General features: G+C 38.1%; 1 protein-coding gene across 2 annotated transcripts; it reads left to right on the top strand.

The window, feature by feature from the left end:
• Positions 1–3,751: 3,751 nt before the first annotated feature.
• cckar (cholecystokinin A receptor) lies at positions 3,752–10,441 on the top strand. 2 transcript variants are annotated; one of them, XM_083541280.1, is made up of 5 exons: positions 3,752–4,314; positions 5,349–5,603; positions 6,586–6,847; positions 7,024–7,151; positions 8,800–10,441. In XM_083541280.1, exons 1-5 carry the CDS (start codon positions 4,173–4,175, stop codon positions 9,402–9,404), a joined length of 1,392 nt encoding a protein of 463 aa, XP_083397406.1. In that variant the 5' UTR covers positions 3,752–4,172; the 3' UTR covers positions 9,405–10,441. The 2 variants fall into 2 exon arrangements, with proteins under 2 accessions (XP_083397406.1, XP_083397407.1); XM_083541281.1 differs by having other exon boundaries at positions 3,755–4,314; positions 5,352–5,603.
• The last annotated feature ends 1,955 nt before the right edge of the window (positions 10,442–12,396 follow it).

Raw genomic sequence — 12,396 nt, 5'->3', positions numbered from 1 at the left:
CACCCTTGTATCTGAATGAGCACAAATCTTCACAAGCACATTCCAAAATCTAGTGGAACAAGAGTGGAGGGAATTATAAAAGCAATTCGGGACTAAATGTCGTATGCAATGCTCAAAAAGCACATACCATAATTATGACCAGGTGTCCTCAAACTATATATATAGTATTGATTTGCAGTAAATAATATATCCCAATAAAAAATATATATAAAAAAAACTTTTAAACGTTTATTAATTTCCACCTCTTCTTTATTGCACTACTTAAATTGAAAATCACAAGCCCGGATATAAGTTCACAGACTCCTCCACGTTTCTGCTGTAATACTATGCCATTTCAGCTGTAAGATATTAATCCAAAATGCTTTTATTGTAAATTATAAAGAATAATATAATTTTATTTGACAATAGACATTGTCATGAAGCAGCATTACAGACATATAGAAATTGATTTTGACCTTTAATGAGCAAGCCAGAAGCAAGAGTGGGAAGAAGAAAACTTCCCAAGATAACACGAGGAAGAAATCTTCAGAGTACTGTAACTAGACACAGAAAAGAACCTGTGCTCTTCCTGGTGTACCTTATTAGTTATATCCACCTTGTAAATGGGCTAATGGACCCTTTTATCAGAAAAGTCCACTATATAGAAACACACGGGGGATATACGATTACTGACAGTAGGCTGTCTAATTACCACCAAAGTGGTTTTATTTAAGTGCATTATTCTTAGGACCAGCACCGACATATTAGTGATATTGAGTCCATGACTGGGGGACTTTTGTGCCCAACTGATATTAGATGTAAAAATAAGTATAAAAATAAAAAAGAAAAGAAAACAACATATGTTAACAGCGTTTTCTTAAATATTAATAAATCCCAATCTATGGTCCTAAAGCTGTTTTTTTTTTTTTTTGACAGCAAAAGCCTGCAGTAATTATTTTCTTAAAATCGCCTATAATCATTAATCCATACATACATTTAACATTGCATGATTGAAACATTAATTTCCATGAGTCAGCCATTATTAGTTAAAAAATTTCCAAACTCACTCAATTCAGCTACTGTTATCCTGTTATTATTAGAATATCTTTAATTTCCTCATGTCATTATCAGGGATTTTAGCTAATTACAATTTGTATGTGCTTTGTTAAAAAAAACTTTTTGTGATGTAAAATGCTACCAAAAGAAACCTTATGGTTGTCAAGATTCAATGTTGAAAACGTATTTAAAAAAAAAAAAAAAAAAAAAAGACTAAACAAGAACCACAGATGTGGACACTAAATATAGCAGTCCACAAAATATATCTAATAAAGGAGAAAATGACAATTAACACAAATGAGCACAAGATAACCTTTAGTCTCAGTTTAGGTGTGAAATTTGGCATAGGTGTGAACACTGATCTTGTAGGTGAGTGCAGTGCAGAGCTGTAATAATGACATATTAATAGAAGTTTTCCATTACTAAGGCTTGTTCATTATATTTATTAGTATATTTAAGAGTTTAGTTAGATCTGAGTCCACTCTAAAATGCCATGGGCTCTGCTTTATATTTGATTACAAAATTATTGAGTATATATTCAGTCAGTCCCAACTGATTAGTCTCAAACTGGTTGCACTAATCTTCATATTTGTAAATATTTAAATCTTACTTTCTATATATTATTTATTGTAGTCAATTGAATTAATAGATGTCCAAACAATTATTTAAAACTTCCCTAAGTGCAACCTGTAAATCATTCAAACAAAACAGAAGAAATAATATAATGTTTTATGCTTCTGTTCCTCTGATCTTTTGTTTTAGTCTTTATAAAGTGATAATAAAGAAATCTGGTTATTCTAGACAACAAAACCTGAAAAGCATTTATTATTTATGTATTCAGGATAAAACTATTCTTTTACACACTACTATAAAAATTAGACTGTCATATTCTTAGCTGATACCAAGAAACAGTGATCATTGATTCTTTTTCAACACCACATTACAATGATCGTGTTTAATTGAGTATCTATGAGCTCATTAGCGTCGTTACTGGAACCACGGGTGAAAACAGAATGATTCGTCATTCAAGAGATCTAATTGGCTTTTCAAATTGTGTGATTTCAAATCATTAGTGCAGACTGTTAGAAATGCATAACAAATACTTCATGCATCTTTTTTTCCCAATATTCAGCCTTTTCCACAATTTTTCTAATTTTCACAAAAAAAAAGTTTTACATACTTTTCATAGATTTGTACGTGTTTACCATGTAAACATAACATCATATTTGGGGAGAAAAATAGTATGTAAATGCTGATACTTTTTTACTTTTTGTATTAAACATATTGGCGATTGATAAACGTATAATCATGTTTCATGATCAATTTTCCTAGAATAGTTTATATAATGTATTTTCGCTTGGTATTTGCAAACTAAAAGGATTTTTGTCCTATTTTTCAATCTGTTAGTTATTTGCTTCTTACAGTTGCCTAGACTCTCATAACTGAGCTTCTTACTAATATTCTGCAAGCTTAAAGGGTGTATACAGTTGTTATGATGAAGTGTTTTGCAACACTGGATGAAATGTAATTCTCAACTTGTTCTCATGCATTTATAAAATTGTCCTGGCTGATTTCACAAATCATTTGCACTGCCTAGGAAATGGATAGTGGAAACTGAAGACTTTTAAAGAGATACGGATGATGAATCCTGGAGAAGGATATAAGGCTCCATCCAAAAACTGTATAAACGACAACCTTATTAAATACATGCTCGAAAAGGGTTTTCATTACCATTTGGTCATTCAACATTCAACATTCAATTTACTAAATACTTTTCTGAAAGATGATGACAATGTATTACACACTATTGCACATTATATTATTATTAGTTACACACACCCTTTTCTCTATACCAGCAGTCTAGAATTTAGTATGCAGTTTCTCATCTTGCATCTATGCACACTTTTTCAGCCATGCACTTCCATTCGATTATCACCACTAATGTACCATTCTTATGACAGTGACAGTGGTACCCCCAATCCCCACCAACAGTCATATCAGTATGTAACATTGGGCTGTGAACCCAACACCACATCTAACGGATTATTCAGTAATCATGTAACAAACTTTTTTACACTTTTAGGCAAAAGGTAAATGGAGTCTTTAACCAACTTATTTAATAAATATAATATATCAAACTATCTAAACAAACCTTTAAATGTTTTTAATAATAAATGGCAGGCTTACTTCATACATGACCAGAAACTGTACATCCAAATGTAGGTGTTATCCTCTCTGATAAGGTGGTCATTTAGGGTGGGCTGAAAATTTCAGTAAATCAGACGGACAAGCCAGAAACATACATACAGTATTATCCCTGCTGTTAGCTCAGTCCTGCTTAGTCAGCCTGTAGACCAGCAATTACTTAGGTCAGTTACTTTCCAGTTCCCTTATTGCTTGACTAAATTGATCAATACATGTTTTCCATCTATGCTTAATTTTTGTATTTGTAACAATGATAAAAGAAAAGAAACATGTACTTCATGCACGGTACATTTCTTTCTTTGCATATTCCAGCAATGTAAGCAAGCAGAGGTCAGATGGCAGGGTCAGCCATGATACACAGATGAAGCACAGATGGTTAAGGGTCTTGCTCAAGGGCCCCAAGAGTGGCAGCTTGCCGATACCACTGAGCTCCCCATACAGATAAGTTACCAGTTTGACCAGGTCTGGGGTTTGGGAGATGCTCAGCCCAAGATGGAAATGTTATTTTGCCATAGTGTTTTGGATGAAGCGCCTTGCATTCTTTGGTGTCTGTACAGAAGGCAGTAGAGGTTGAGGGAGATGAGCTTCATGCACAGAGGACTGGGAGGATTTCTTCAGCAAGGCGGGGTCTGTGGTGTGCGCGCTGCTGGAGAGAGGACATGCCGCTGAACACTTCACCTTCTCCACTTTCACTTCAGGACACCTTCCAGCACACACACGCACTTTGCGTTTCTGTGGAACCACTTTGCAAAAAAAAAAAAAAAAAAAAGGGAATTTTGTCTTTTCTTTCAAAGAAATAAACCATGACCTGATCCCAGAATACATTCTTATGAAACAGAAATGATGCAGTCGCGCATCGCCTGTTTTTCGTTTTCCTGTCAATGAAGAAGTCTGTCTTTTGATTTTTGTTCCCCCCTGGAGATCTGGACATCATGGAGACATTCACAATACACGACATGCTCATTAACAGCACGGACATCTACAAACTATTGTGTGAATTCGCCTTCAGGAACATGTCCGAGTGCGAGAACGCGAGCGACCCGACAACCTTCTCACCTTCCCTGGAGCCTAAAGGTAAAACATGATATACATTACAGCTCAGTCAAAAACATTTTCCGCCTAAAAAAAAAATTATTTGCGGCACAATCTTATCTTATATCCACAATTTCCAGTTGTGGAAAAGCAATACGCATCCATGTGCCGGATGATCGCCAAAATTACGCACAAAATCTCCAGTGCGCACAATCGCAGGTCACTTTCTCCATCGTGGAATAAACAAATATGCGTCAAAATCTAAATAAATATAAGCAAGTTGACGCAAATCACTGCAAGAATTAAATAAATCCATTCCTAAAATAGGACAACGATATAAATCTATGGCGTTTGTTTCAGATTTTAGTTGCTGAAGTTTTTTCATCTGAGAAGCAAATATGAGTTTTGTGTTTACAAAAGGCATGGAATGCATTATTTATTTCCTACATCTAAATCCTTCATTCATCATTTGGAGTGTCTCTTTGTTGAAAGGATTTGTGTACAGGGTCTATACATGTTTTAATTTTAATCAATTTCTAAAAAGCTATGAACCCTTATTGAAATATGTTTTGTTTGGTGCACAAATAGAAATGATCAAGTTGTGTTTCATTATTAATGCCTTCAGAGAAAGCACATTTGATGAGTGATTGAGTCATCAGCATATGGAAAGCAGATTTTACAAGAGTTAGAGAGGGTTTCAAGTAAACATTTGATTAACAATTTGGGAAATAAAAAAAAAGAAAAACAATCTTAACGAAAGAAATGAAATATTTTTTGTTTAATACGAAGACTGTTGATTGTTGATTGAAGTTAAAATATGTTAAAATATGTAATGAACAACTGTATCCTTAGCATATGGCCACTTACACAAGCGTTCACTGAAAATTAGCTTTTCCCATGTATCTATTTTTTTACACACGCATATCTAAAGTGTTTTTAAAGTATATATTTAAGCATAGAGACTTAAAGTTAAAAAACCCTTTATTAGAAACAGCCAGACCTGTATAAGGCATAGAACCTGCGGATTTCTTCAGCAGTTCTATCAAAATATTTGTCTTGTCCTTCGTTTGGAAAAGCAGATATAAACCAGACGGTGCGGATCATTCTCTACTGTGTGATCTTCCTGCTGAGTGTTCTGGGGAACAGTTTGATCATCACAGTGCTGGTGAGGAATCGACGCATGCGAACCGTCACCAACCTGTTCCTGCTCTCTCTGGCAGTCAGCGACCTGATGCTGTGCGTGTTCTGCATGCCTTTCACCCTCATTCCCAACCTGATGAAGAACTTCGTCTTTGGCAGCGGTATTTGTAAAGTGGCCACCTACTTTATGGGTGAGTAGCACCTATGGACGTATCAGGCGTAAATAATATATGTCGTATTCTGGGAGTGTAGAGTTGCAGCTGTTCCTTTGGGAATACTGCAGTTTGACAGGATGTATAAATCAAAGTAAATGAAAAGTTTGGAAGAAAGGGGAAATGTGCTGTACACAATGGTTCTTGAGAAGGGTTTTGCACCTATGATGAAATAGCTCTGTCATTATGTGTGCCTGCTTAGCAAGTGGACTTAGTGGTGATTCTCAGGGGTCATACTTAACTATTAACGAAGTTTTGTCCTTTAGCGTGTTGTGTTCTTACTCAGCGCTTGTGTGCTTATTTGCATTCCTTTTGTGAGAATATATCGGAGAACTGTAAATGCAACTCAGCTTCTGTTTTGCCAGAACCTTTTGTTTTGTTTGGAGTACTACAGCTGTACACACATGTAATAGTTAGCCTCATGCTTTACATGTGTATACACCTCTTGATATGATAAAGCAACCTAGATTTACCAGCCACATCGTTATAGCCGTGTGGGTCTGTCAGGCCTGAGAGGTAACAGATCGTTTTTGTTGATCATTTATAAGGACAGTATGTTAGATCAGCGTCTGGCCAGTGCTGAAATAAGTATGTCAAACATCAGAGTCTCTTAGCATACTGAGTACAGCATACTTTTAACATCAGCTCATGCGGTTATTATAACTTGCAGCTAAAAACTCTGGTCTTTACATCTTCAGTGTAAAATCAGGTCTGAATTTCATTAGTAGGCACCCCAATACAACAGCCTCTTGCACTCTTTCTCGTTAGTAAAGTTTGCCAAGTGCAGCAGCAGCAAATCATATCAGCATATCAGCTTTTTTTTCAACCCTTTTATTTGTGTTGATATATTTAGCACTGAGATACCCACTCTGGGGAATATGCTTCAGGATTTCCATGCTCACTGAGTGAAAAACTTATGATGTAAGTCCACACGAGTTATAAATTTCTAACACACATTTAGGTATCTCAGTGACCGTGTCCACGTTCAACCTGGTGGCCATCTCTCTGGAGCGCTACAGCGCCATCTGCAATCCACTGACATCGCGCACATGGCAGACCAAATCTCACGCCGCCAAGGTCATCAGCGCCACGTGGCTGCTGTCCTTCCTGCTCATGGTGCCGTACCCAATCTCCAGCACGCTTGTGCCCTATCGCCGCACCAACAACAGCACGGGCAACATGTGCCGCCACATCTGGCCCAGCGACATCATCCAGCAGTCATGGTAACATTTACATGATCCTCTCAGCCTTGATGCCACTTTGTATAACTGTGTTGCGATTGTGCTTCCTGCGTACTGTTTGTGTTGCAGACATAACTGCAGAAACATTATCCTGTAGAAAGTGAAAGTGTATTGGAAAGTATTGATTCGCCGAGCTGTGCAACTTTCCTTTTTCTCAGGTATGTGTTCCTGTTATTGATCCTCATCCTGGTGCCAGGAATTGTGATGATGACAGCATATGGGCTAATCTCTGTTGAGCTATACAGAGGAATCAGGTTTGAAATGGCGAACAGAAAGGCAAGCCGAGGTAAACATATGATTTACACACTTTTAATTATACAACCGTTTTCACCCTTTTGAGATAGATAGATAGATAGATAGATAGATAGATAGATAGATAGATAGATAGATAGATAGATAGATAGATAGATAGATAGATGGATGGATGGATGGATGGATGGATGGATGGATGGATGGATGGATGGATGGATGCTATGTTTAATGAACCATAACTTTGAATGAAGCCAATTTGAACAGGTTTTTAAAACAGACTCTATATTCAAATATAGTATGTTTTTAGCATCCTAATAGTGCTCTACATAGAACCCATTCTAATTTGCATTTATAAAAAGTTTTAAAGTACACTTGTACATGACCAGTTTGTTCTAGTCTGGGAGCATTTTTATGATCCAAAATTACCAGGTCATTCCTTGCAGTTGCCTGAGATAAGGGCTTTGCCAATAAAAGTAAATGATACTCTGTGGTAGGATTCTTCTTTATGGTAGTGGCACTCAACCCTTTTTCAACAATGGACCCCTGGCATGTTCTGAGTGATTTTCAAGAAATAGGTATTTTTTACATTTCGCTCAGAGTTATATTAACATAACAACATATCTGTAAACCCTAATGAAGCACTTGAGGAATTTTACTCTAAAACAAGGTCGGCTTTGATTTGATTTTAAACAGCCTCCACTCTTAACCGCATAAAATCTCACAAGATGAGGCAGATGTGGAGAAAAGAGGTGTATGGAGACAGATGATCTGCTGTGGTGACCCCAAATGAGAGCAACCGATAGAAGAAGAATAAAAAGAAGATGAAGAGGAAGATGGATTCCATAAGATGTTAGAAACATTCCTTTGATATTCTGTGTCATGCATAATGTAAATCCTGCAGATTTCTCAAGTGTACTTTTAGATTCTATTGGATTTAGATCTGGTCATTGGGAAAACTGACCACTGAATCAGTGAACTTTTTGTCATGTTCATGAAACCAGTATGAAAGTACATTTGCTTTGTGAAAAGGTGACTTTTTTTATTAAAGAAAACTACACCATTACACCACTGTTTAAATAAGGTCGGAGGGGTTCATGGATTTATGCTGTTGGTGTCAAACATTTTGAACTTACTATTTGTGTTTCTTAGCAGAAATGTTTTCTTTGAATGTCCAGTTATGGTGAGTCATTGTCTACAGAAGCATCAGCTTTCTGTTCTCAGAAGCAGAACTTAATGTGGTCATCTGCCTCAAGGAGCAAAATCAGCAGTTATAGAAACGATCCAATCCACTGTTGGCTTGGTCAAAATCGCTGAGATCACATTTTTTTCCTCTATTCTGATAGTTGGAGCTGATATCAATACCTGAATCTGTTATCTGCATAATATTATTTACACAACATGATTGGCTGAAAAAAATCATTAAATGAATAAAAAGATACATGTGTACTAAACTGAAATTATATTATACCAAAAACAAGTGGTCTGTAGGATTGGGGTCCACATGCTTTAGGGATTTTATTGTCTTTTTATGTATTAGTTGAAACCAAGCAAGTTTTCTACTAAAGCTGTTGCTTTTTGTGTAATGCATATATATATATATATATATATATATATATATATATATATATATATATATATAAATAAAATATACAAACAGCACTTATCTCCTGTATGTTTCTCAGAGAGACAGAGCAGCACAGGAAGCCTGAAGCCCAGTGAGTGTGACGGCTGCTATCTTCAGCCCTCCAAAAAGAAGCGCTCAGATGCATCCATCAGTCAGCAGTCAGCCCTTCTCGTTTCCAGCAGCAGACCCAAGCTGAACCGTGTATGCAGCAACAGCCCCACAGCCAACCTGATGGCCAAAAAACGTGTGATCCGCATGCTGTTGGTCATCGTGGTGCTCTTCTTTCTCTGCTGGACACCCGTGTTTGCGGCGAACGCCTGGCGGGCGTTCGACAAGCGCTCGGCTGACCGCCTGCTCTCCGGAGCTCCCATCTCCTTCATCCACCTGCTTTCGTACACCTCCGCATGCGTCAACCCCATCATCTACTGCTTCATGAACAAGCGCTTTCGTCAAGGCATGCTGGCCACATTCCCATGCTGCACCGGGCAAGCCGAGAGAGTGGGCCGCGGCAGCGGGCGCCTTAGTGCCGGAGGAGGTGCAGGAGGAGGTGGTGCGCTTGGAACTCTGGGATGCGCTGTTGGAGAAGGGAAGGAGAACACACAGTCCAGTGGTACACTCACCAGGCTGACTTCCAGCAGCGTCCGCGGGTCAGCACAGGCATAGCGACCTGAAAGAAGGAGGTTTGTAGGACTTAGTTTGAATCTGAGAATTTTCTTTTTGTGAAATGCTGGATTTTGATAACAAGATTGTTAAGTGAGAAACAAACACTTATTTGAATCTATTTCTTAAGAGGAGCCTCTTTCTTTGTTTTACTTTCAATCCTGGCGGCTTGATGGCAGTTTTCGGAAAAGGACTTATGACCTGAAAAAACAGCATTAACTGAGAACCAAACCATTTACCGATATATAAGACATTAAGCCTGCATGCGCTGGTGGATGAGAACGTTGTGAGACTGATGTTAGACTCCAGTGTTTAAATTTGAATTCATGTCACTGGTGAGTAAACAGACACATCAAATGGAGCATGACTGTGCATGGCTGGAGAGTGGCTCTAGTCTGCATTAGGCACTGACTCGTGTACAAGCCTTTTATGAAACATAGGAGTTGATGGATTGATCCTGGCCCATCTTCAATCATGCGCAGATAACGAAGAGAGGATTCTTTTTGGTTTTAAGGAGCTGAAATGTATCTGTGCATCAATACGATTTTATCCTCTGTGTAGTTTGATAGGTGTGGAACCACTCATCTAGCAAAAACGATAAGATATGGAAAAAATTGAGTTGTGTCATGGTATACTTAGTTCTAGCGGAGAAATAAACAACTTTGACACCACAATAGCAGTTTCTTTCCCCTTCACTGGATGGATATACTGCACTCAGCCATTTTCACATAAAACTGATGACTATCTGATTTTTGGGTGTTAGGAATAAATATTGCAGCATTAAAACTCCCACCACTAGATGTAAATTCGGTGGCACAATCCAGCTACAAGGCACTGAGGTTGTCCAGATGCTCAACGAAAACACACAGCAAACACTGTTAGAGACTGTACAGACCTCCAGCATAGCCAAACCACGTGCAGTCCCTTCAGTATAATGTCAAATGAGTATATCCAGAAGCCACTTTAAAGTTCTATGTACATATTATTAGCCATGCATAATTTTCTCTTTTGGGCCATTTTTCAGATAAAAAAAAACAAAACAACAACTCAAATATAACAGCATTTGCATCTGTTTATATGTAAATACAATGAATCATCCTGGCAAGCCTGCATTCCTCTGTAGCTACAATCTATTGTCATTGCCACACAAATATGCAGAAACGTGTAAATAAAGCTTCGGTCCAGTTCATTGCTGACGCTCTTTGTTCAACTTCTATGTTCAGCAGAACACAAAAATTTTTCGCTAAGGTACACAGTAAATTCTTTATCCAAATACTGCGTGTTTTTTTAACCTGTACAGATTGTACCTTTTATTTGATCTGCCGCCCCCCCCTTTCTTATCTTACCATGAGACTTTTCTCACCTGTGAGCAGCACGAGAAGCATCAAGCCAAGGCCTGTCACTCGCACCTGGACATTTACCTCTCAAAAAGAAAAATGTAGCATTTTATATGACTTGCAATTTTTGCTGAAACATTTTATCTTTGTTTCCTTTGTTGTATGTAGAATGCTTGAAATATACCGCATTACTTTGTGCATTCGAAACAGTGTAATTGCTCATGTATGGAATACTCACCATAATAAAGTCTTGATTAAGTGTAAAACCTGTCTCTGATATTTTAACCCAGCCTAATGTAGGGTGAGGAGTCCTGGGGTGATATTAGTGTTCCAATTCATCCCAAAGGTGTTTAGTAGGTTTGAGGTCAGAGCTCTTTAGCAGGCGAATATCAAGATCTCACTCTCCAAACCAAAAATATGTAAACCATATCTTCATGGAACTGGCTTTGTGCACATCATTGTTATGATGGAACAGGTTTGGGTCCTTCCAGTTCAAAGTCATATAAAGACACAAAGACATTCTCTACAATTGTGTGCCTCCAGCGGTAAGTTTTTGCACAGGGGCATTGCCATGCTGGAACAGGTTTGGGGTTTCAAGTTCAAGTGAATACAAAATTGTATTATACCGCATCAATGTGGTAACATTTTGGGGAAGAAGCACATATGGCAGGAAAGGTCAGGTGTCCTAATACATTTGTCCATATAGTGTAAAATTGGCAGATTATGTGAGTCAGCTAATTTTTTATTCACACACATACCTTTAAAAGTAATCTGATTTAAAGAAAGCAGTTTTGTTTGGGGAAATTCAGAGGACATGCACAGAATATAGAAAAGATCTATATTAGGACGGTATTCATGACATGGAATTAAATCCCTTCTAAAAGTACTGTAAGAGCAACATCATTCCTTTAGTTTTTGCTTTAAACTGAAGACATTGGGGAAAAGAGTGAAAAAGAGTGAGTGACGATATATGAGAATTTCTGCTTTCGTTTCCTGAGATCTACATCTACATAATTTGCACTACATAGAACATATTAACTTTTGTTTGAAATCACAGTTTAAAAAAAAAATTGGAACATCTAAGTGACAGGGTTTTTTTTGTTTTGTTTTGTTGTTTATTCAATCTCTGAATACCTACTCTTGGCCTGATGCCTGGGTGTCACTATTAAAGAGTGCATTTCCCTTGGAGGAACTCTAGCTGCGTTGCAACGCTTTGGAAAGCTTTCGCATTGTCCGCGCTCTGAATCACGTGTGTAATCTGTCCAATAGAAGAGGCGGCATCACCGGCGGGGTGACCAGGAAGCTATAAAATGCTTTTGGAGTAAAGCCGGCGCCATACACACAGTCTTTGTGTGGCTTCCTTGGGAGCAGAGCATGCTAAGTCTGTTCTTGAGGGAGCCGACTGCGAGCACTGCGCTCGCATGTCTTTGTGATCGCTCTGCTCCCAAATGGGAACTCTTTAAGGAGGGTGCAGTTCTGGCTTCACATTCACTGAGCGGCTGAAGTGTTTAGGAGTCTGCCTGTCTGCACTATGCGAATCAGAAGTAGAGAAGCTAATGGAAGTTGTGACATGTGCTGTGGATAAGCTGGATCTAGCTTGGCCAGCCGATGAGCGGAAAGCTCGATAAACGATTCTTGCTCCCAGCATCACAACCTCC

Source organism: Silurus aristotelis (genome assembly GCF_946808225.1).
Source record: "Silurus aristotelis genome assembly, chromosome: 5".
Lineage (NCBI taxonomy): Eukaryota > Metazoa > Chordata > Actinopteri > Siluriformes > Siluridae > Silurus > Silurus aristotelis.
Note: the sequence above shows the minus strand (reverse complement) of the source record. Positions and strands in the feature narration are given on the sequence as shown.

Excerpts from the sequence above, each read along its gene's own strand:
- cckar (XM_083541280.1), top strand. The coding sequence starts at position 4,173 with ATGGAGACATTCACAATACACGACATGCTCATTAACAGCACGGACATC. Across the intron at positions 6,848-7,023 it reads GACATCATCCAGCAGTCATG|GTATGTGTTCCTGTTATTGA; the intron begins GTAACATTTACA and ends CCTTTTTCTCAG. Across the intron at positions 7,152-8,799 it reads GAACAGAAAGGCAAGCCGAG|AGAGACAGAGCAGCACAGGA; the intron begins GTAAACATATGA and ends TATGTTTCTCAG.